At 39.8% G+C, this 24,140-nt stretch overlaps 1 protein-coding gene across 2 annotated transcripts in view; it reads left to right on the top strand.

The window, feature by feature from the left end:
* The window catches only part of LOC142094890 (rho GTPase-activating protein 39-like), a 66,750-nt gene that overhangs the window by 29,754 nt on the left and 12,856 nt on the right, over window positions 1–24,140 (top strand). Inside the window, exons 3-5 of one of the 2 annotated variants that reach the window (XM_075177485.1) lie at window positions 8,185–9,436; window positions 13,118–13,670; window positions 18,903–18,995. In XM_075177485.1, the coding sequence (XP_075033586.1) occupies window positions 8,185–9,436; window positions 13,118–13,670; window positions 18,903–18,995 (1,898 nt within the window). The remainder of the gene's footprint in view (window positions 1–8,184; window positions 9,437–13,117; window positions 13,671–18,902; window positions 18,996–24,140) is intronic. The other variant, XM_075177486.1, reaches the window with a different exon arrangement.

Raw genomic sequence — 24,140 nt, 5'->3', positions numbered from 1 at the left:
TACATCAAAAGAGAAAAACACTGAAGGCAAATGACCCAATTCAAGATTACCCACTCCACAAGTATTTCAAACTTCCTGGTATGGTCGATTTAATAAATAAATAAATAAAAATACTTTATTAGCTTTACTTGACATAACTTAAGAGAGAATCCATCTTGTGTTATGAATTAGAACCTCTGGAGTCCTGACTGGAAAGCTCTGTAAGAGGCTTTGGAGAAGAGGGCCTGTGGTCTGTCTTGGGGTATATTAAAAAGCAATCTGTGATTGTACCACCGCTGGCATTACCAGCAATGGGGTGGCTGACAGAATGGACGCATCCTTTAGCCTTATTTAAGACTAAACTAGTGATGAGTGAGGAGACATTGGTACCATGTTCATTACATGTGGTACTCTTGTGTGTTTGATGCTTTCTTTAGCATGGAGTAAAGTGTATCTAGAAATGTGCTAATACAAAGTGCAACAGGAAGGTTCAAATATTGGACTAGCCCCTAAAAATTAAAACTCGCCCTCACTACCACTTTATAGCATTCCAACAATCTTCTAAAGGAAATCTCCTTTTGCCCGGCTCCGACCAATTCCTCCCATTCGGCACTGCTGTTTTGTAAATGCTGCTATCTTGCTTTAGACCCATGCACCAGCAATTTTGCACTTTGTAAATGAGGCCCAGTGACAGGATAGGGGAACATTAAGCACATTGTTTACAAGCTTTCCCCCCTGCAGTACTGGCATTGTTCCCTGTCTCTTGTTGTCCTCTGCCTCTCTTAGTAATATGCTGGATGTCTGCTGATGACGTAGAGGAGGACCAAGATGGCAGACACACACCGATCGCTCTCCCCTCCTCCTTCCCTCTACGATCGCCATCACAGCAGTGCACAGACCCTGTGTATTCATGTCCCCCCTGTGATAACACTGTAGCTTACAAAACCTGGGATATGTTTGCAATAATATAGTCCTATTAAGATATCCAAGTATAGCAGCTGAGTGCAAGTAGGACCTGTGCATGTGAGTGTCTAATCCACTGTCCAGGCCTCATGAAGGTGACCCAGTGCCTAAATTAGATATAATTAGGGAAAAACCTGCGGAGGTTGTGAAAAATGTTGAGCAGTCCAAATTAGAGTGCACCTGTTGCCTGTACATAATGCACTGAACCAATATTAAATGCCATAGTAGAAAAAAATGAGTAGATTTTCTTTGTTTTAGCAATGCACAACCATCTAGTGCATTTAATAGCTGAGTTAAAGGTTTTTGGTTTTTTTTTTTTTGTAGATATATCACAGTGTATGTAGTATTTGCATGTGTCTGCATAGTGCATGGGATGGATGCTAATAGTAAGCTGAACATAACGCATATACAGAGCTATGCGCCACGGACATGTGTAAATTTAAATAATGTATTGCAGGAAATTACCATGTTCATAGGTTTACAAACGTAGCGGATCTCATCTTCCTGTTTACACAATTTAGACTTGCGCATAGCAATACACGAAAGGCCTTGTTCCTTGAGTAATATGATTACTCCTCCACACCTAGCTAATCAATCTCGTATATGAGGCACGGAAAACACATGCAGTGATGATGAATTAAGTTGCACATCTGTCAGTGAGGTTTGCTGACTGAAATTATAATCTTTTTAAATGCAGAAATGTTTCTCGCATAGCATGAATCTTAGATGTGATTATTTATTGCTTTGTATATATTGGTATCAGAAACAGTGGCATATAATATATATGGTATATACGGTGGTGGAACGACCGCACTTGCAGGATGCTATAGCCCTGAGGCTGGGCTGCAACTCCCCTGCAATGACAGTAGCTTTACTGAGCATTTTTGCTTTTAATGTGAGGATTTAGTTGAACGCTTGACTGTCAGTTGACCTTATGTTTCCTATTCCTAATGTCTCTCGGCTTTACCTAGTGTTCACATCATGAGTTCTTAATCTTGGTCCTTGGTGACCTTAAACAACCTGGATTTTCTGTTTCTCAGCTAATCGGTACAAGATGCACAGTGAAAAGTAACAGCTACTCAGATGTCAGCCTTATTTTCTGTTTTTTTTTTATTTTTAAAGCTGTTTAATACACAATTAATCTTGTGTATTAAACCGTGCTTATTTTTATAGCAGTCTTTAAAAGACGATCTAAGAGACTTGCATTGACATTGCACGTGTTTCTCCTCTTATTCTTGGTATTTTAAATTGTTAACGCCAGGCATTATTTAACCGGGATTTAGAAGAAAGCAGATTATGTTTTGGCATGTTATCGTCCCTTAAAAAGAATGTCGGACTGCTGCTGATTAATGCTGCCAGAACAGCAGTTCCTCTGTACTCCACAAAGGTTAACACCTCCAATGGACAAGCGGCTACAGAAGGCACAAGAATTCATTGTAGTGGAAACATTGACAGTACTCTAAAAATAAATAGTCCACCACCACTGATGAATGGTGCTAATTCTGGGAAGATTGTTAGAGCGGCAGCCCTTTTGTTAATGTATCCAGTGCTAAACATAGATATAATTAAACAGTAGCTAAAGTTACTGTAAGTAATATAAACTATTTTATATAGTAATACATACACACATGGAAAATTGTAGAAACTCTTACTTATGTTAATTAAACAAAGAGCATGTAAATGCACATGCCTACTATGACTTTTTAACCATCCACTTAATTACTTGAAGCTTTTACATTTTACTCCTAAAACACTGCTCTTTGAGGCCTAGTTTCTGAGACCAAAGCGACATTGGGAACACGTTTTTAGTTCACATTTCTATATTTTAATTGTCATTTGTGCTCCTAAATATTCTATTTCCCATATTCCACCATTTCTGAGTCTGTGCAAAAATCATGTAGATTTGGGGTGCGGGTAGACACTGTGGCTGTAGTGGTAAGGACCCCCTAAATGTACAGTTTCTATGGTTGAAGCTCCCTTCAACCACATCTTCTCATAAATAAAGACAGGCATGCAACGTCTTAAACAGCAGTCACGCAAGGTTTTGCAGCCGTATACATAATTCTGCATATCCAGTAATGGTTGCTTTTAGTCCGGTATATCTTTATATAAAATTCAACTCTTTTACCTATTCTTATGACTCTCTCAGCCAGGGCTGCCAACAGAAATTACAGTACAAATGTAGCAGACAAGCCCCTATTTTCATAAGGGAAGCAGATTGTATACAGCCTGTTGATAAATAAGTCACAGTATGATTCAGCCTGATGCAAGTGAATTATTTTGGAAGCTGACATTTAATTTCTCACATGGGCATCCATCCAAAATTATATTGCTTTTCTTTTACCTTCACCAAGGAATTGGTGGTGATCTTCGATAGGCACCGTCAAATCTTCATCTTTTAAGCTTGACTCATGCTGGAGGTAGCCACAAAACAAATGCAGTACCAGAGAAAGATCTGATGGCACTCCACAGAAGTATCTGACAGCGGTGGTCTTTGTCTTCTTACAGGATAAAGATGGCTGCATCTAGAAGATATATGTGGAATAGCTGAACTTAGCTGCTCATGTGTCCACAAATTAAGCATGGTGCTTCAAAAAATTCTGATCAACATTTGTGTGGACGGTGTTCTGGGATGCTAGTAAATCTGGTCAATAGGTGACTGCTATCTAGGTGTGGTCGTCTGACAACTACACTAATATTAGATGCCAAATTGGATATGGCATTGAGACTGAATGCCATGATTAGCCAATGAGTGGCTAGTATCACACTTCTGTGCATTGTAGGTATTATATTTTACAAGAGATCTGTGGTATTAGACCTTCGACCACATGCTTGTGTGAAGGGTACTGAATTAATGGGTTATATGTGTAACTGCAACAGGTGTTATTTGTTGTAATTTCTTTTAGTAGTTAATAAATGTTATTTCACAAAGGTCTGATGCTAAATAAATTGCTTCAGTAATCTTATTACATTTATAATCTATAGGTAATTATCTCACCATACTCCTGTCTCCATATAACTTTTAGTTAATATATCCGGTAAAACTGTGGTAAGCTTACCCACATTCCAATCAAAGAGTTTGTTTTCTTGTCTATGAATAGGGCGGCATTTATTTTTTCAGCAAAGGCTCTATTTCCTGAAAGCAGAACATAATAACACATGTAATTAAAGGTTGACAATGACAGGAAGAGCTATCCTGGGGAGCAGGCGGTAGGAAAATTGTACCCAAGAGCTGTGACCAGTCCTATTTTGAAAGCAAGGAGTGAGAGTAAGTCTGAGAGGTGTGTAGAGAACAGAGGAAGTTATAAGATGAGCAGGGAAGTAGCAACTGTCTCTGAATCGGGAGACTGATGAGAGAGAGCAAGGTGTGCCACCTGAAACTCAGACGTTCCAACACTGGGAGGTAATAACTTGGATACAAGGAACTTGGAAGAGGTTGGTACTTCTGAAACTAAACACTGTTTACATTAACTATGTTCGATTCAGGTCAGAAAGAGGCAACCTATTGGTGTACAAGTGACTGTATAGCTACCCAGGGCACGATGGGACGTTTGTGTGTGCGTCTCTATATGAATATAAGTGTGTGTGTACTATATGTTTATGTTTGTGTGTATGTATACGTGTTTGTATGTATGTACGTACGTACGTGTGTACGTATGTGTGTGTGTATGTATCTATGCATATGTGTGTATATATATATATATATGTGTGTGCTACTTTTCTAGCTTTAAATAAGAAGGGTAACACAATACCAATTCAGAAGTATTGTTTGGTGAACACTAGCATTCTAGGAAGGCAGTTGTGTAGTGGAGGTGCAGCACTTCTACGTTACGGTGGCATCTCCTGAGCGCAGTAAGTAGACTTGCAGTTTGACGTGCTCTGGGTGGTCCAGCAGAGGTGCACAAGTGCAAAATCAAGGCATTCCTAAATGACCAGCGTAGAAGACATAGTAGATAATGCCAGCTTTCAGGGAAAAGTGCATTGCATAGAATACTTTAGAGATAATAGTCTGACACACAATACCACAGTTGAACATCCGTGAGATACAATATGATTATTTTTCTAGTCTAAATACTATTTCCCAAGTAAGCAAAAACAGGGCTGTGCTGCACCAAGTTGAACCCACTATAGATTACACCTGTGTTCCAGTACTTGGACCTTACTCTGGAGTACAAGCCAGACACACATTTAGATCTGGTTACAGAGTCTGAGCACCAGACAACTAGACTTGTGTCCATTTTGTCAACACAGGTTGATAGCCAAATTGTAATGGTCCAGGCATCCAGTGGTTGGAAAGGATAATCATGTGACTACACAAAGATTGCAGTCGTCAGCTGACCGTTTTTTCTACCTGAAGGATAAAAACCGTTTCAGTTCATTGGTGCAACACACACACATACACTCTCTCTCTTCAAGCCGAGTTGTTAGAAACTGTCTGAATATGCAGGTAATATCACCACATGGGTGACCAGCTTCCAAGAGGAACATTATCTCAGGAGTTTTAGTGCTCCCAAACATAATGATACCTAAGAAGGTGAATTCAAAATATAGCTAGTTATTCTCTAGTCTCACATTCCATGTTGCTAAATGTGTTAATGTCTTTTGACGTACAAGATTGAAAACTACCATGTTTTAAAATGGCTATTTATCATTACCATTTTGAATCCTATTATTTATATTTATACGCTCTGGTATTAAACCAGTCGGTCATATAGGAGGTGCTGAAATCAGTTCTGATTTGACAAGAGAATGTAATGGGAAGGTGTAGTATACCTGCAGTGCGCAATTGTATGCGCTGCTGGGATTTCTTAGATGGACTGTAGGCTTACCGCTCAACACTCCAATATGGAACTGGAGAATCTGGGGGTAATGTGTAGGTGCTTAATTAATGTAGTGAAAACAGCTTGGTAAATGGATGTAAAACGAGGAGTTTGTGTAAGTGTAAAGCATCAAGATTTCTTTGTCTAGGCTCAAATTCAGTCCTTATTTCAGATATCCTAAACACAGTTTTAGGCAGTCAAGGGGTACCAACATGATCAGCCAGCTGGCTGTTGTAATTCAAGAGCTGGAGAGTCACATCCGGCATGTGACTGACCAACTTGCTATTGCTCCTACCAAGCTCTGAATTAGGGGGGTAGCAAACATAAGAAAAGTAATTAAGTAATTGTGTCATATTTAAATCTGATCATTATCTAGAAATGGAATACAGATCTGCAGGAAGGGAGGGCGGCTATAAAGGAAATTGTAGTAAATTAAGATCACATTCTGCATTATTAAAGCCAGACACCAATTGGCAGCTCCTGTTGATCTTGGTTCAGGAGATTTTAAAGAGAGTGTGTTGCGGCCCATAAACCCAGTATCTGCACAATTCCAAGTAAGCATGAAGATTGTTTAAGGACTAAGGGTCTCCAAGTTGGCACACCAAGCACAACAGGGCTGCAAAACACTATCTTTTCTGCAAATGGCAATAATGTTTTCTTTTCCAGATTGGTTGGTAATGAAGTATAAGCTGGCTAATAGGTTGTCTGCCTGCATGCTGACATGTAGGTTGTGTGCTGACAGATACAGGAGAAGGAGGAGCACATCTCATGGAATATGGATGTAGTTGTTTCGCTGGTCTACCCACGGCCCCCACCAACTCTCCAACATATTTCTCATCTTATTTTTATTTTTTTCTACCCCGCTGCCTCCTTTATCATCTGCCTTATTCATATTCTGTCCCTTTCTTTGCTTCTGTTTATGCTCAGATTGACTCTGACTCTATCCCTTACAGTACCCCATTAACCAAGTTTATTCACTTCTTTTAGCCACCACTGTCTCCTGCCCCCACTTTTTCTCTTTCTCCCTTTGTCACTGGTATTAGCAAGAAAGTTCTCATGACAAAAGCTTGATTGTTGCTCCTAAACCCTGCACCATTTATCAGGTTCCTATTTCCTGTTGTCCACAGTAGGGCAGGACCCACCCTGCTCAGCCTCTGCCAAGCGATTGTGTTTGAATTCAGTTTGGAACAGTACAAGAATCCCATTGTTGTAGTAATCTGACAGCGGATACACAGGGTCTGAGTGTGAAGGACTCGATTTAGAGCTGCTCTGGCATCCAAAAATCTCTCTATGGGTTTCCTGGTTTAAACGTTTGATGATAAATCTGATGTCTCCAGTTTGTGTGCGTGTGTGTATGATCGAGTGGAGAAAATAATCAAACTATCTCTTGCTACTTCCATGCCCTTTTACATTCCATACAGGGAAACCATCAAAGTGGGCGATTTAAATTTTTGTTTAAACATTATCTTCAAAAATGCATTGTTACTCAAACTGTTTTAGGCAGATAATATTTGAAATAATACAGCTACATTTTTCTTTTGTTATGTTGAGCTGTAACTATATTTACAGCTGCCTTTCCCCATCGGCCTTTACAGCAGTTGCCTTCCACTTTTCTTCCAACAATAGGTACTTGTCGTTGCCACTAATTAGCTAATATTGCCTTCTGTAACCTGGGAAGCCTGGTCTAAGTGAACAAGTGCTGTCAGAAAGTGAGTCCTAGCTGAGCTCTTTGTATAGGTAGTCACAGTCACCCTGCACTGTTTTCACTATGACAAGTGCAGTAATTATCCTCACTGCAGGTTTTACTAACCCTAAGCAGTTTACAGGCACAGATCGATCCGGCTGGCACTGCATTAACCTCTGGTGAAAGCATGATCATGGAAGGCAGGAAAATATCCATCTGGTTTTAATTTGCGCCTTAAAAAAAATAATTGATAGACTACAATTTAAATACTGCGGGGAGAAACTTATTTTGCATTGATAAATTGATCTCATGGTAGAATTGATGACATAATATTACTTTTTGTCACATGACTCTGAATATTGATCTGTCATCATTTATTTATATAGCTGCAAGAGCTGCATGTTAATCAGGCTCTATTTAGTGTTCATGATCATCAGCTATTTATATAGTGCTACTAATTCCGCAGCGCTGTACAAAACTCCACACAGATAAGGCCATGGTTGGGAATCGAACTTATGACTCCAGCGCTGTGAGTCAGAAGTGCTAACCACTAGGCCACTGTTCTGTCCTGGGAAAACCTATATATATAATTCTTTTACATTTTAAAATAACCTAAATATTACAAGTGTTAGTATAATTATCCAAATGTAACAACTATTGTCATTTTTGGATTCCACTTTTATATAATTGTTAAATATTGTCATTTTCTCACTATTTATACCATTTTTCTTCTAACAGGTGGCAACCAGTTCCTGGAACTAAAGCAGCCATGCTGGTGAAGGTGAATAGCCTGAAACAGGTCCCCGTGTCTCCAGCCTGCACACCACTTCAAAATAGCAACCCTAAAAGTCCCGTTCCCAGGCCCACTGGCTGTGCACAAGTTTCACCCTCTGCCATGCAGGCAAAATCTGGTCTCGATCAGAAGCAATCCATGCAAGTAAAGAAAACAGACAATGGTGGATTCTGCCTTGTTCTAACCAATGGGGCCACATGTCAAACTCCACAAAGGACTCCCACAGGGACACTGCAGCCCACGTCTCCCAGGTATGGCTCTCCACCACCGATATACGATGAGCCTTCAGTGGATTCTCCAATTTATGATTTGCCACCAGCAGAGATGGACTTTGAAAGCATGACTGTACACTCAATTTCTCCACCTTTGTCCCCAACTAACAGCCTGCAGAGCCAATCACAGATGCCTAAACTTTTGCCTTACCCCAGTGTTCATCAGAATAAACACAAGAGGAATCCATCTGCTACAGAATACAGTCCAGCAGGCAGGGAATACATCAAGCACATGGTCAATGTTGACCAATCCTCCAAACAGACTATCTCTCCTACAGGATCTCTTGATGTTGCACCTAAACACCAGCCTGGTCACTTAGCATTAAAAGATAGCTTTAAACATTCGTGGAGGGTCTTGGAAGCTAATGTTCTCAAGAATGTGGAAGCTCACCATAACAGACAGAACAGCCTTCCCCAAGACTACCCTACAGTGGTAAGTCAGCAGGACTCTGGTTACTCCACTGGCCCTTCTCCTAGTTTGAGGAAAAGGAAGGGTAGGAGACAAGGAACTGTTCAGACAAGGCCTGGTTCTGTGGGCAGCAGCAGTGAACTCAATGCATTGAATGATAAACTAATTGCGGAGATGAGATCCGTGGTCTGCAGGACCACCACAGGGAGGGGTAGCAAGACTAGCTTGGACACGGATATGATAGAAAACATTGCTCCAGAGAGTAGCAAAGTACGGTTTCAGACGGACTCCTTAAAAAACGGTGTAGGGAGAGGGTCAAGAGATGACATTACAGCCAGCAGCAGGTCGTTGTACAGAACGGGAACAGATATCCGAGAGTGTGGTAAGGGAGAGACAAATGTTCAGCCAGAAGTGGTACGGCAGAAACGGACATATGAGAAAATAGACTTTTTGGAGAAGAAGGTCACCAGCCAGGCAAGTTTACTTTCATCGGAATCGACAAGAACGGTATCGCAGGTAAATTTTGTTTTGGTTTTGCTTTACATATTAGCTTAACAGATGCTTTTGTTTGATATGTAAAGTCTTCCACAGATGGTATATTTGTGTAATAGCAATACATTAAAATTAAAAGCATATGCAAATTTGCACTTTGAGCATCTGACATGCTTTTCACACTTGTTTAAGCATTTATATTGGACCATTGAGAATATTGTTCGTTTTGCACAGTAGTACTGAGTGTAAAGTGCCAGTTGCATGTGTTATAATGAAATGAGATGTTGGTGATCTTTGGTAAGTTATGTTTATCAGGTAAAGATTTGCCTAAAGAAATAGGCAAAAGTGATCTTTAGGTAGTCTTGTGTGCTTATAGAAATTCATAACACCAAAGTATGAGCTCCCTATTAACAAGTTTAATAGATGGTAACATGAGGTATATGGGAACATATTTCTAACAGACATTAGGGCTGATTTAGACTTAGGGACACATCCAGTTACTGGGCACAGAATTTCCACTTGAAAAACTTTCTGCAGTACAAGAGGTAAATGAAAAATGCACCACCTGGTTTACAGTTGTCGGAGGCACTCGGCCAAGCCCCTCCTGGAAAATTCAGTGTGAAAATAGATATGGTTTGCCTTTGTACCCCTTGTAGGGCAACATGGTTTGCACCTGACTAAATCAGTCCCAATGTTCGTAGAACACGGACGAGCTATGAGATAACATTTTTAAGCACTCATTCATAACTAAGTGACCCATGTTTTTAGAAAAAAAAGAAATTGGGCACACAAGTTTAATCCATGAAAGGCCATCTTTATTTTTGGTGTCAGATTGCAGTAAAATTGTCATCGGGTTCCTTTCCTATTATTTAATTTAGTCTACATTCATCGGTGGTCTGAATGATGGCAAAGTAATAATACCAGGATATCTAGTGATTAAATCATAGAGCATCATGTTGCTAGCACACATTTGCTTATCAAATTTGCAGTTGTTTTTTGTTGTTTTTGGAAATGGACTACTAGGAGGTAACCATGCAGGAAAGGTACTCCCCCCCCCCCCCCACCCTCCCCAAATGGGCCAGAAGCAACATTTGCAATTAAAACTTTTTACTTAACTGAACATGTCTGCAGTTTGATAAATTGTAAGAAAGAAAATATCTAATGGAATAATGCAATGTTATTATTCATACAAGTCCTGTAAGGTGTGCATGTCTTCTGCAAAGTGTACAAACAAATTTTGCTTTGCTGAACACACTGTGTGTGGCTGGAGTGGGTTTACTCTTTAATTTACCTTGAACTCCTCCTATCACAGCCAAATCTGTTTGCTCTAAATACAGCAGTTACCACAGCCCTGGACATAGCAGTTATAGATAGAATGCGTGGCCAGAGAAACGTGCAGTCTCACTGTTGTAACTGGCTGAACGTGTTCCATAAGACAAATGTTCTCTGGCTTAGGTATGGAGATTACCTCTCCTCTGCTAGTGGGGCCAGCCAGGTATTTCAAGGTTTAGGATTACAGACTTTTTAACAGTTTGTTACAGTCAGCATTGGACGAAGTATGCAGTATCCTCTGCTAAATCTATATACAAGGGACTAGTTTAAAGGTCAAAATATATTTTATGTACATTACACATTTTAGACTAAATACACAATTACATAGAACACATACATTATCTATCTGGTTAATGCTTTACAAACATCAGAAAGGAAGTGTCACACTTTCCTAGAATGAATCGCGCTGCAAGGGTTACAGAAGGATCTTCTATGAACTTTAACGGACAGTTCAGCTCCAATTACTAGTAGAGGATAAAATAATGTAGAATTCAGGAGCTAGTCATTTAAAGGAAGGAACCAGGGAACATGTGCATCCAGCGACGCAACAAAAATGACTCTGAAAATGTTTACTACCAGCCCTGCTGATTATTGTGAGCAGTGTTAACGACGTTGAGGATTTGTCCAGTGTAGTTTACCTTAACTTTTCACTGAAATGTAGATGTTTTCTAATAGGCGAACTGAGCAAGTTTTTATAAGCGCTCATTCACTTGATACACGTGGAGTATAGCTATTGTTTAGTCACCTAATTACATTCAAAACAGCATTTTTGGTTGTCGAGTGGAGTTGTCCTTTAACATTTTGCACAAAATTCTTTGGTGTGTTTATACGGTTTATAGCTCGATCCAACAGAGGTTATCCGTTCACTGAACCCATGAGCACGTCGGGCATAAAGGAATTTGTTATTTAAGCCCATGTAATTAGCACATTTTATGAGCACTCATCCTAACAATAATTAATTCAATATATCAAAATCAAGTACACTGCAGTCTAATTAACTTGTTCACAAATGCATTAAAGTGGAAATGGTGCCAGCCATTGTTGCCGTTCTTACCCCCCAAAGCCTGACAGGACTAAGTCTGGGTGTTGTGGGCACATATCTTGACTAGGCTTGGCAGCATCCAAGCAGTGGCTTTAAACTCCCAGCCTCAGTCCTGCTCAATTTTCTAAATCTTTGCACTCTCCTGCTTTGATAATACATGAGGTATTGGACTTTATCTTATGTTCAATAATTAAATAACTGGAAAAGCATTACAGGTCACACAGTGAGCAGTCGTTGGCAGGGCAACATGAGAATCAGAGTAATCTGTCGTTGGTATCCAGCGGGGTCCACGCAGTCACCGTTCCGCAATGAGCGTGTTGTCTAATGGTGCTCAGTTCTCATATTGCAGATTTCAGAAATATTTGAAACATATCTTGCATAGTGAGGGGGGGGATGTAACAACCCTCTCCTGTCAGCTCCTGACTGCCGGAGGAGGACTGACTGCTTTATAACTATGTGCACATTTCATGCAAGTTAATGGTTTCCGGCTAGTAATGTCAGGTCTACTAGTTCAATCATTACTAGTAGTATATAGACCAGTGACCCACTGCTTGACACTGCAGGGCGACGGCATGTGTGATGCCTGGTGAAACTAGCGCTTACATTAGCGTCAGGGAGGGATGGTTAATTTAATTCTTCAAAACTAGTGTCTCCCTAACAAATATTACACGGTAATGGTATATAAAGTTGAGCTGCACAATATCCTGTTCAGGTGGTTTGCTTTAATGTCCCAAAATACACAACTTCCTGGCACTCTTACTGCTATTAACAGCAAGTTTACAGAAACACAAATATAGCTAAATACAACACTAACCATAAATAAATAAAAAACCCAAACAAGAAAACCTAGATTCATAGTTTTTTTTATTTTATTTTACGTGGAGTTAATAATTTACACGTTAGAAAAACAGAGCTGGGACCTGCTTGTGTGCTGTTTTTATTTTTTTTTATTTTGTTAATGTTTGTTTTATTTTTCATTTTATTTATAACACTGCATACAGCAAAGGTGTACAATGCTGAATACACAAAACCAATCTGTTCTCCCACTCATATGTATGCCGCTTGTAACAGATACAAGCTCTATTTCTGGATGCATGCAACGCACATAACCATTTTATATATTTGTTTTATTCTTGTTTCCTCTGCTGAGTTTTATCATTCTGTTTCTGGGGATGAAAAGGATGACACTGTGCTTCAATTTCCGTCATAAGTAATAATAGTAGTTGACCATATGCTTGAAAAGTAGTAGTATAGAGATTGATATTTAGTTCATAGCTTCCCAAATCAAAGAGGTATTGTTTCACAGTGTAACCTAATTCTTCTGATTGCAGAGTGGAACTCTGGAGGCTAATCCTACGTGTGACGGTCGGGGGCAGCCAACGTTTGGACCTGGATACCAGTTTCCTTACACCACTTTGAGGAAACCGCTTTCTCAAACCAGCATGGTGGACTGGGCCTCAAAGAACCTTAACATGCACACACAGGGCATTTTCCGCAGAAGACTTTCAATCTCCAACATGCTTTCTTGGAATGGTGGCTCCATCAAGAAACCCATGCTAATCACCAGCAATCGGGTCATCAAGAAAGAAGCTTGTGAGATGTTCAAGCTGGTGCAGATCTACATGGGAGATCGTCAGGCCCGGACAGACCGAAACCAGGTGGCGCTGGTGTTGGTGACCAAGTGTTGGACATTGCAAGGGCTGCGGGATGAACTGTACATGCAGTTGGTGAGACAGACCACCAACAATATGACTTACAGAAGCCTGTCTTGGGGATGGGAACTTATAGCCATCAGTCTGGGGATTTTCTCCCCGTCTCCAAAATTTCAGTCCTACTTGGAAGGATACATCTACAGACACCTGGATGAAACCAGCGATCTTAACAGTAAGTGGTCACGAGTGTTACCTTTTGTGTTTTTCACTTTATGTGATGATCTTGTCCTAAATCTCTTAGGAATCCAGTATGATTATTATCATAAATGATGAAACTTATAAATGTGCTTTAATACACCATCAAATGTTTGTAAAATTCCAAACGTTTGTTACCAAACAAAAGTAGTCTACTAGAATTAACGTTGTCTGAATATTATAGTGTATATAGTCTCTCTAATTGAGATTTGGTTGGATAAAAGTCATGTCTGAGCATTGAATTTGGAAGGAATTTTGGAAAGGACTATGTAGTGGGATATCTGACCAGGTAGAGTCTGTATACAAGGAGAAAGACACCTGTAAAATACTGACTGGTGTTTGCTATACATCTAGCATAAACCATTATACTTACATTTAAAATAATTTACAAATTAAAAGGACAGCAAAGAAAAATTTGTTTCTCTTCATGGGGTGACTTCAACTATCCAGATATTATTTGGGAAGATGAAACAAGTGGTAGTGGCAAAGGAAGACATTTTTTATCTTTGACAACTAGGTATGCGATGGGAGAGACAAAACTGAGCATTTGCAATGCTAAAACTATAAGGACTGAAAAATAATAAGTTTAATCCCAAAATTATTTTCAAGTGCATAAACAGAAACAATAAATAAACAAGGAATTAGTTTGATACCAATATATAGCCTATGCTTATCATTAAGGGCTTGTACACATCTGGTCCCCTGGTTTTTCACATTTCAAGCACTAATGCAGTGGATTCCAAACTTTATCAGTTCAAGGCACCCTTAGGGTCTCCAAATTTTTTTTAAGGCACCCCTAAGCCAAAATAATTACCAAGTAGTCCCCCGCCTTGCTTACCACTGGCCCTGCCCGAGGCACCCCTGTGAGATCACTGAGGCACCCCAGGGAGCCGTGGCGCACAGTTTGGGAACCACTGCACTAATGCATGAAAAGTGCATAAAATATGGGCGTTTCACCAACATTGTGTTCTACTGTTCCTCATGTGTTAATGCGTTTTACCAAGATTGTATTGTTAAAAGTGCAAAGTATGTGTTAAGTGTTAAAGCATGTTTTCATGCCTTTTGTTCACATTTTTTCAGCATATATATGTGAACAAGCCTTTAGTGTTAGTTGTCCGATACAACAGAAGGATCTGCATTTACACATGATTAATACAGATAAAGCACCTGGACAAGATAACATTCACCCATGTGTGCTAAAGGAACCAAGTTCAGTAGACCACGATTTTCTTATATTTATGAACTTCCTCCTAATTAGGTCAATGCCACAAGATTAGTGGAAAGCAGATGTGGTTCCATCCTGTAGGTAACAAAATTGCAACAGGGAAGTTCTAGACTTCTGAGCACGGCTTCCGAGGGATGCTATCCTGAAATATATTATAGTTAATGTAGTTTTATAAGGGATCAGTCATGCTTGACAAATATGTTTAGTTTTAAGAAGTGAGGACACTGGATCTTTGTATTAAAATTGATGTGAATCTATTTGGATTTTGCAAAAGTGTTTTGATAACGTTCCACATAGAAGTCATATACAGGTACATAAGATGGGAGTACTAGGTCCAGGAGAAACAGTTTGGCCTTGGTAGAATACTGTTTGAAGTATATAAAGGACAAGGGGTAGTTTTAAACAGAACATATTCAGACTGGGATTAAGTTATTAGTGGTGTAACACAGGGATCAGTATTGGACCCTTTCATTCCGGTCTTTTTACAAATTACTTTGTAGAGGGCCTAGAAAGTAAGTTATCCATATTTGCTGACCTACTAAATCATGTAGGTTTATTCAAACTGGCAGAATCATAGCATCCTGCAGAAGATTTAAATGGAATTTAAACAAATGTGCTGATATGTGCCTAGGCTGTGGCAATTATTTTACATTCGCATCAAACAGAATACAGTTGGGGAACAGGACTTGGGAATACTAGTGGCTGCCAAAGCAGCACACAGTGCCAGGTAGTGGCTGCAAAGGTGAATAAAATTCTGTGTTGCATAAAAAGGGGGACACATAGCGGTAATGCAAATGTAGTATTACCGTAGTATAAGCCACCAAATGGAACACATATTGACTTTGGCCAGCGTATTGATACTTGAGTACTGTACAATAGTGCTGTTGACGTTGGGGCTTGCAGCTGAACAAGGGTATCCCTGGTCTAGACTTGTGTTAAGTAGGGGTGTTCTCTATACTACCCTTTTATGGGATATTGTATAGCTCTTTTGCTTATATACTAATAGTATATGGTTTAAGCTCCACGTATGCATAGTATAATACTATGCATACATGGAGCTTAAACCATCCTAACCCGCTTGTATTTTAATGAATTAGTTCTACAGAGTGTGATGTTTTTCCTTTTTATGTGGTGCTAATTCTATCAAGTTATTGGTGGTGTAATAACATGTAGTCATACCCGATGATATAAGGCCTTTGCACATTTACAAATTTTAGTTTTTATACCGGACATGGGCAACTAGTAACACTCCAGCTATTGTAAGTCTACAAAGTGTACTGACAGCCTCTGGCTGTTCCACAATAGGTGGTTTATCATGTTGCACATAATAGAACACAAGTCATTTGGCTCATGTTATCGCCCCATGTGTTGTTTTTTTTCTGTCTGGTTAACTTTCTTGCCTATTGTACGTGATATAGTCGCTTCTTGTATACTGCATCAGGACTGGGGAAGAAGTTTGTCTTGCGTAGATGTTTGGTAATTTAATGTCCCTAGAATAGCCAATAAGAGAGAATATTCAACATCTGATCACATGACATAATGCACAACCAATAATATTAATTCTCCACTTTGGTTCACCCATGGAACCCATGACATACAAGACCCAGGTTTTTATATACTTAAGCAATTTTCAATTTCATGCTACTAAGCGTAAACATTACAGGGTGCAATTAAAATGTGTCAATGTGCTTTTTGTAGACGGCAGACTATATAATCTGCGGCCAGCCTGTAATCAGGGGGCGTAACACATCCTCTTTGTAATGTGGGCGCTGGCCTGGCCCAGAGATCACAGTGCACAAAAATTGTCTCTTACTATTTATATACACTGCAATTATACCGTCACTTGTGTATCTGGAGCTAATGTATGGGAGGAAACATTCCAGGAGATCTGTCCTCGATTCCTAAAATAGCCTTTAGTACACGGATATGTATAGTTGTCCAGCTATATATAATATCACTTAAGTACCTTCCTGAGCTCTATAATACCAATGAATACCATGATCCTGGTGTATAAAGTGCCAGAATCCAATCTTATTGATTTACTGTAACCTCCTCAGTGACTGGAGTGTTCTTCATGGTATCGGGCGAAGGTGAAAGGCTGCCCCTTATTGGTCAGATTGGGGTTGTTCGGGGTGCTGAGGTGATTCTGGTGATCTTGGTGGAGGGGGATCTTGACTGTACTGGAGCGGGTAGTGAAATATTCACTCCCTCTCTTGCAACGAAATGTACACAATTCACCAAATATTAATAAATTAGGGACTCAATGTCTATACACACAGCGGAAACTTGTTTTACTGATTGCTTAGGTGAGACATTGACACCATCCAACCATAAATCTCTGTGTTTGTAAGAACATTTATTGAGTGTCCCTTTTAAGTAGGAGGGTTATGGCAAACCCCTGGCCACTTGTAGCCATCACTGGTTTATAAAATAAAAATATACATAGGTGATATTTTATTATATTGTGGTTATTTGTCCCTTTTTATGTTGTGGTTATTGGCACGATTGTTCTTGCCAATATTTCATTACTGCTATAATTTTAATACTATTTTATTTTTTAGTAGTAACATTTTTATAATTGAACGGTTTGTGCCCTCCTTTATTATCTCGTTTTTGCACTCTGGTGTTGATGGGCATATTACATTTGGTGTGCCTTGTTTTAAGTGGCAGGTGTGAATTTCTATTGGATTTTCTGTGAGCATATGCCATTTTTTTAGCTCTGTATATCAACTTGGCAGGTTCTTACATGGGTTATGCTCTGTTGCAGCAAAGTGTTCTACTGATAAGTTTACTCTTAGAACAAGGTTGAATAATAATGTCATGAAAAAATCAGCATATGACTAAGGTTTATTTCGAAGACAGGAAAACATTTACCATGCAAAACATGCAGAAATGGGTTTTGGTTGCCTCCTACTGGTTTTTCTTTTACAGGTTAATGCTGAATGTATTTTAAAAAAAAAACAAAAAAAAAAAACTGATTAGAGCATGCACATTATTACACGGTGTAATTTTCTCTATATGTGAGCCGTGTACTAAATTCACTCAGACGTATTATTAGTTAGGAAGCAGCGATGTTGTGTAAACCTCTCGCCACTCTTTGGGTAGTTACTCCATAGTAATATGCACTCATGGGTACACAAACTGATTCATGCATGATCTGCAAGCCATGTGAATTTAACAGTTTGTGTAACAAGATTATTTGTGAAAAGTATTAACAAACTAGCCTGCCTGTGCCTGCAATCGATGTTAGTCTGTTGTCTTAAAATAAATTGTGTAATTATGTTCTTGTGTTTTTTTTGTGAATGATTCCCACCTCCCCCCCCCCCCCTCCCCCCCCGGTCAGAGGATCACTCACAAAAAATATTTTTATTGCCTTTTATAAATGTATGATTGGTCCTTATACAGCCACCTACAGTTTGAAAGACCCATGTTGGGTATAGAGCTTGGATGGAAAGGTAAGGACGACATTACTTTATATCCTGGATATTCTGAACTTGCATAGGTAGAAAATACATTTTCAGGACCTACAACACTGGATTAACGAGACATACATACATACATACATACATACATACATACGATGGGTAAAAAAATCACCCTGGAAAGATGAAAACTTGTAATACGGTACATTCTAAAAAGCCCATTGCAACGTCATCTGCGCAACAGTTTGCCTGATACAAGAGAATTACATGTTAGGCATAGTTCGATGGTTTCTCTCGGGGTCTGTGCCTGTCAGCCCTGACTGCTTTTTCTAGTTCTTCCAACCTGATTACTCTCCCATTGATACCACACACACAACCATGATCTCAAACACAAGCCCACGTAGCTATGTAATCTCTCCACATTATCGAAATGTCATCTCATGACCGTTACAATCTGGTTTTTAATGTAAAGTACTGACTTTCTTAACGCACAGATAGAGGTCTGAGGTTCTTCTTATTTCGACATTAGTCCAAGTGCTAAGCTGCTGATTTCTGCTTGCAGTTCACCAGCGAATTCAGGAGGTACAGGAACTGAAATCTAAGAAGATCTCAAAGTCACGGAAAAAGAGAAGGCAAAATGTGGATGACGAGGAAGGTAAATCTGCACCCAAGTGGATGTAACTGAAATCTGCTCTGTCTCCAGAAACATGTTTCTTTGTGACATGTCCAGTAACTGCCTGCTGTATCATAAGCTTGTGATACATGTGAACCTGGTGTCAGGAATGACTTCTATCTGTTCAACTGTTTGTGTTGTTTTCTGATTTCTTTGTCAGTTGAACTAACCTGTAATTGCATGCGTTTGGCCAATTGTTTCAACATGACACACACACACTTGTTCACTTGCAGTCATTGCTGGACAGGGAATTTCTATCTTGTTGGGTAATCCAGTTGTTCAATCAATAATAAATGATAGTAATTAAATATAGACTGTAGATATATGCTGTGGCTTATTCACTGGATGGAAGGGTTGCGAGTTTATATGGTATAAGACGCCTTGTGCATCGTATCGTTTGTTACCGTTATTTCTGTCAGGTTTTGCTACTGGATAGCAGATGAACATTTATCAAATTCACTATGTATTATATGGAGTAGAATTGTTTGTGGTATTGGTTCTAAAATAAGGTTCTATCATCAGAACACAAGAAAGAATCTGCTCACCAAGTTGTCTGATATGTTTTCAGATTAAAGATAAAGGGTGAGGGACAAATAAGGCTCACTAAGGATAGGAGTGACTGTTAAACACACCCAGACTTCCAACTGCTTTGGTTGTCCCTTAGGCCTGGCTTTCTCCTTCCTCATCCATTGTAACATACAGTTTCCATGACAAGAAGTTGCTGTATAACTAAATAAGACCAAGTTACAGTACTTCACCGTCATCACAGCAGAGTCTCTGTGTCAGCAGGTTTCATACATTTTAGTCTTTGGTTTAGGTGCTAGATAATATGCAGACTAGAAAATTTCAGAATCTGTTAAATGGAAATGATGGCATCACGGTGGCACAGTGGTTAGCACTGCTGCCTGACAGTACTTTGTGGGGGCATTCTCACAGGGCATGATCCATGTGCATTATGTATGTTCTCCCAGTGTCCTCCTACACTTCAAAAAACATTATCGGGATCTGAAACACCACCTCCTGTGACTTGCCTGCTAAGCTGAGCCATTCTACCTGGAACATGCCTTTTGCATTACGCCTACATGACCTTTGTTCTGCCATGTTTGTTTGTTTACTGTTAAACTTTAAACTTCAGGAATAAAGAGATTTTAAAAAAACAAAGACAAAGCATTATTGGTAGGTTAATTGGCATCTGACAGAATTAACCCTAGCGTGTTTGTAGCAGGGAATTTAAATTATAAACTCCACTGGGGCAGGGACTAATGTGAAATATTTAATATTCTCTGTAAAACCTCTCCACATCCAACCCATCCCGCAGTGTCACAAGCTTGTGTCGCTGGATCTGTGAGACAAACCACAGAGCCTCGGGGAAAATGGCTGCTTGCTCCGGGGAGGGGAGGGTGCAGGTGAGTAACATTTAATGAGGAGATTACCATTATACCAGCACACTATCCATTTGCAGAACAGCAGCGGTTTTAATTCACATGGGGCCAGTAACATGAAAGCACCATGATAACAGCTGTGTTCCAAGTAAGGAAGCTTACTGATTTCTTGGGAAGCCATGCCAAAGGTCTGTCCCTAATCCTTTTTCTTGGAAGGGAGCTACTTCTGGAGGGAGTGTTGTATGTTAATGCCCAAGTAATTGGCTGGTATTAAGTGGATAGTCGCTAGTTCTTTCCTGTATCAATTGTGGCCCCAACACCGTGAATACCTTCTGAGAAGTAGGAAGAAATGCTTTGAAATGCATAGAGGTTCTCTCCATGGTGATCAGTGACGCAGTGTGCACATCCTCTGCACGGCAGGAAGACTCTACCTCACATACGATCACCTTTCCTGCAGTCTCCATGGGAGAGGATGGTTAGGTGAGATCATACTCAGTAACTACCATGACAACCAGTGACACCATCAGAAGGCCTGGGGAGCAATGCTGTCTTTGTTCTTGAGTGCACAAATTAAGATTTAAGTACTTATATACAGAAATACTGGTCTGTATAGGGTCAGTGATTCTATTGGTTTGTTCTGCCCCGATATAGGTTAGTCTTAGGGTGTTTTACCCACTGTTGTGTGGGGTCATTTATACAAGTAAACAGAGCAAGCAGAAGTGATTATGAGGTCATTGGGACCAATAGATTCCACCCCCATATCTGTTTACAAGCGTTTACAAAACAACGCTAATACATGCCTGATTTTCTGTTTTGTTTATTAAAGCCAGTAGGCAGAGGCGGAACTAAGCGAGCTGTGGGCCCTGGTGCGGGGAGGAGGGACCCAGGGTCCACAGCTCGCTTGTTCCCTGTGCAGCGGGCGTCATTATCTCCATGGGCCCCGGAGCACCGAATCTGCTGTATCAATGGTAGTTCCACCACTGCCAGTAGGGTAACTGGCATTATAAGTAATAGGTAGATGTTGCATGAAAAATATTGGGTGACCACTATATGGAATAATGGAACGGAATCTGGTGTACTTAGCAGCATAGTTCAGGATGTTCATTTCAGTTTTGCTTTTTGTCATGTTAAATTTCCCCTCTGCCATTATTGTATTCCCTCCATTGCCATAGAACTTCAGATGTGTGATGATGGTGATAGACTGTAGTCTCAGGTGTCTGTGGTCTGGTTTACAAGCAGCGATGTTATGTAATGGACATTACTGAGCTGTGTTCTGCGACTCTCCTAGCGTTCCGTTTATACAGGTCTGTCACAATCTGTCCTGTTGTCAACGGGCTGAATAACTTTAGCATTAATTACATATTGGCAGCTTTTCTTTCACTTTGTTTTATTACCATTTATTAAATGGTTCACAGTTTATTCTGCACTGAGATTTGGGTGTTTCCTTCAGTTGACTCAGGGAAAAAAAATAATAAAAGAAAATCTATCTCTATGTATGTAATTACATATTGTGTCCATACTCCCTGGATAGAATTCTTACCTACGTTCATAGTGCTGTGACATGAGCTACGTATGAAGGCATATCTAGGTGTGTTACCGGTTTTGCCTTTTTGCTGCGTTCCGCTTAGACCAGAGCTTGACAAAATACGTTCACCATGGCAGCTAGAATATACACCCTGGCAAGCAGTATACAGGTAGCGTCCGGGCCTCGTAGGTCCCCCTTCCTTCTCTATGTCTCCTGCCATGGCCACAGATATTACATGATTTGCTGGTGCACGGTCACTCGCTTAAAGCACTGCTGAGCTGTTAGTCGCACAGGAGACATGATCCAAGTCGCATCTTGTGAGGCTAAGCACCGCTTAAGAAATTGCTAGCTCCTTCACCCAGGATTTTAACTCTGGGAGATATTGGTTGAGCCCTGATTTAGACACAGTGGATGCAGCCATATTTTGGGCTGAACCTGTGTTTGAATGCAGCCTTGTGATGTCCTTGGTCCCCTAGTGAATTGTTTTTCGTCTTCTCTTGAATAATGTTTCAACCCATAGACTGGCTTCTTTTACCTGTGTAGATGACGAGTTCACGTGAAAGCAGAATTCTAGCTAGTACGGTCCTATACATAATTTCCTACAATTACTGTTAGACTTCTTCAAATATAGTGATGTGGAGGAATATTGAGGAAGAGAAGTTTATTTCTATGACAGAACAACAAAGCAAGTTTACACCAGATTGTGATACAGTTAGACTAGCTGTCATTTGTTTGTATAAACAGGGCAGGGGAGCTGTCACTCTTAGATTTATTGATGTGCATTGTACATTTTTATATAATCTTTATTTAGGATATAATCTGAGACAGTTCCGCACATACAGTGTACCTCAATAAGAACCTCAGGCGTGGTAAAGAATTGTTCTCTCCAAAGCCTCATCTGTAATGTATTTTAAATTAGTTTTGCTTAGCAAGTACAGAGTGGCCTAAATAAAGATTTTGGGGGCAAGAAAAATGTTTTTATGCCTGTGATCTTGTAGATCAGACAGCCTGCAGGGCCAGAAATCTATAAAACAATGTACAAAGTCCTTACTCAGTGGTACATGACCACTGACAGTGTGTAAGCTCACGTCCACCTGCAGTGTTTCAGAGGCTGTATGGATAGAGGCAGTCTGGGGCCCCATTACCTGGGTGCTTTGTAATGAAGCGTCAGAAATGTAAATGTTACCGAACAAACCTCTGGATCACCTGTCTCCAGCAAAGATTGTAGTTTGGTGTTTTACCTGTTGTTTTTGTTTATTCTTACTTATTATTAAACTGAATACATGTTCCAGGTTCATCTCCTGGCCCTCCACATCCAAACCCATGTTTCCCTTGCCTATTGAGAATGTTTAAAAAAAGTTAAAACACAGCGTTATTTAAACACAAATAAAATGACATGATAACAGTACATATTTGTGACATGACCGTGTTTCTTATTGTTGTGGGTAAAAATTACACTTGAAAATTCTGAGCACTTCTTGGTGTAATCCTCGCTAACCTAAGTTGTCATGACCGCCTTTGAAGCAGTACTTATGGTTACCACAAACATTAGAAGTTAAAAGCAAATATTCCCTACGGTTTTCTACTCGTGATTCTCCCATTGATGAGTAAGCTGGCTGCAAGCTGGCCTATCTCCGCGTTCTGTCATTATTACAATGCTTCTTAGTGATTATCTAACACCTCTGGAATGCTGTAACCCATTCTGTGCACTTGATATGCTGATCTGAACATTCACAGGAACTAATTCAGCAGCTGACACACCTACCTTCAGCAACACATTTCTCATTCTTCATATACCTGTTCTCTGCATATATTGCCATGTCTAATGTGTGTATCCACTTTGTATATTTAATTTTATATTTACAGTAGTAAATTGGTAGGTTTTATTCTTTAGGGGAAAATACAGATAAATTAGAACATTTGTTCCCTCCTGCTGTGTCTTGCAGTAGAAGGCTGAAGGGGAATATAAGTAGTTTGTTTGCTAGTAGCTTGTGTAATTGGATATTTTCAGTGTGTAATTTGAGTTGGTGTTCCGGAATGTCCTTTTAAGCGTATAACGAATGTTGTAGAAGTTATATTTCTCCCTAAATGTGAGCACACACAGGGTCATTTGGGTTGCTCAGTTTGGACGACTATTTGTGGCAATCTGTTTAAAAACTGACATAGCGGTTGGTTAAATTTAATTGTTTTTGATTAGGTGGTGAATACTGGTAGATCACA

The sequence above is a fragment of the Mixophyes fleayi genome, chromosome 6, assembly GCF_038048845.1.
Source record: "Mixophyes fleayi isolate aMixFle1 chromosome 6, aMixFle1.hap1, whole genome shotgun sequence".
In the NCBI taxonomy this organism is placed as follows: Eukaryota; Metazoa; Chordata; class Amphibia; order Anura; family Limnodynastidae; genus Mixophyes; species Mixophyes fleayi.
Note: the sequence above shows the minus strand (reverse complement) of the source record. Positions and strands in the feature narration are given on the sequence as shown.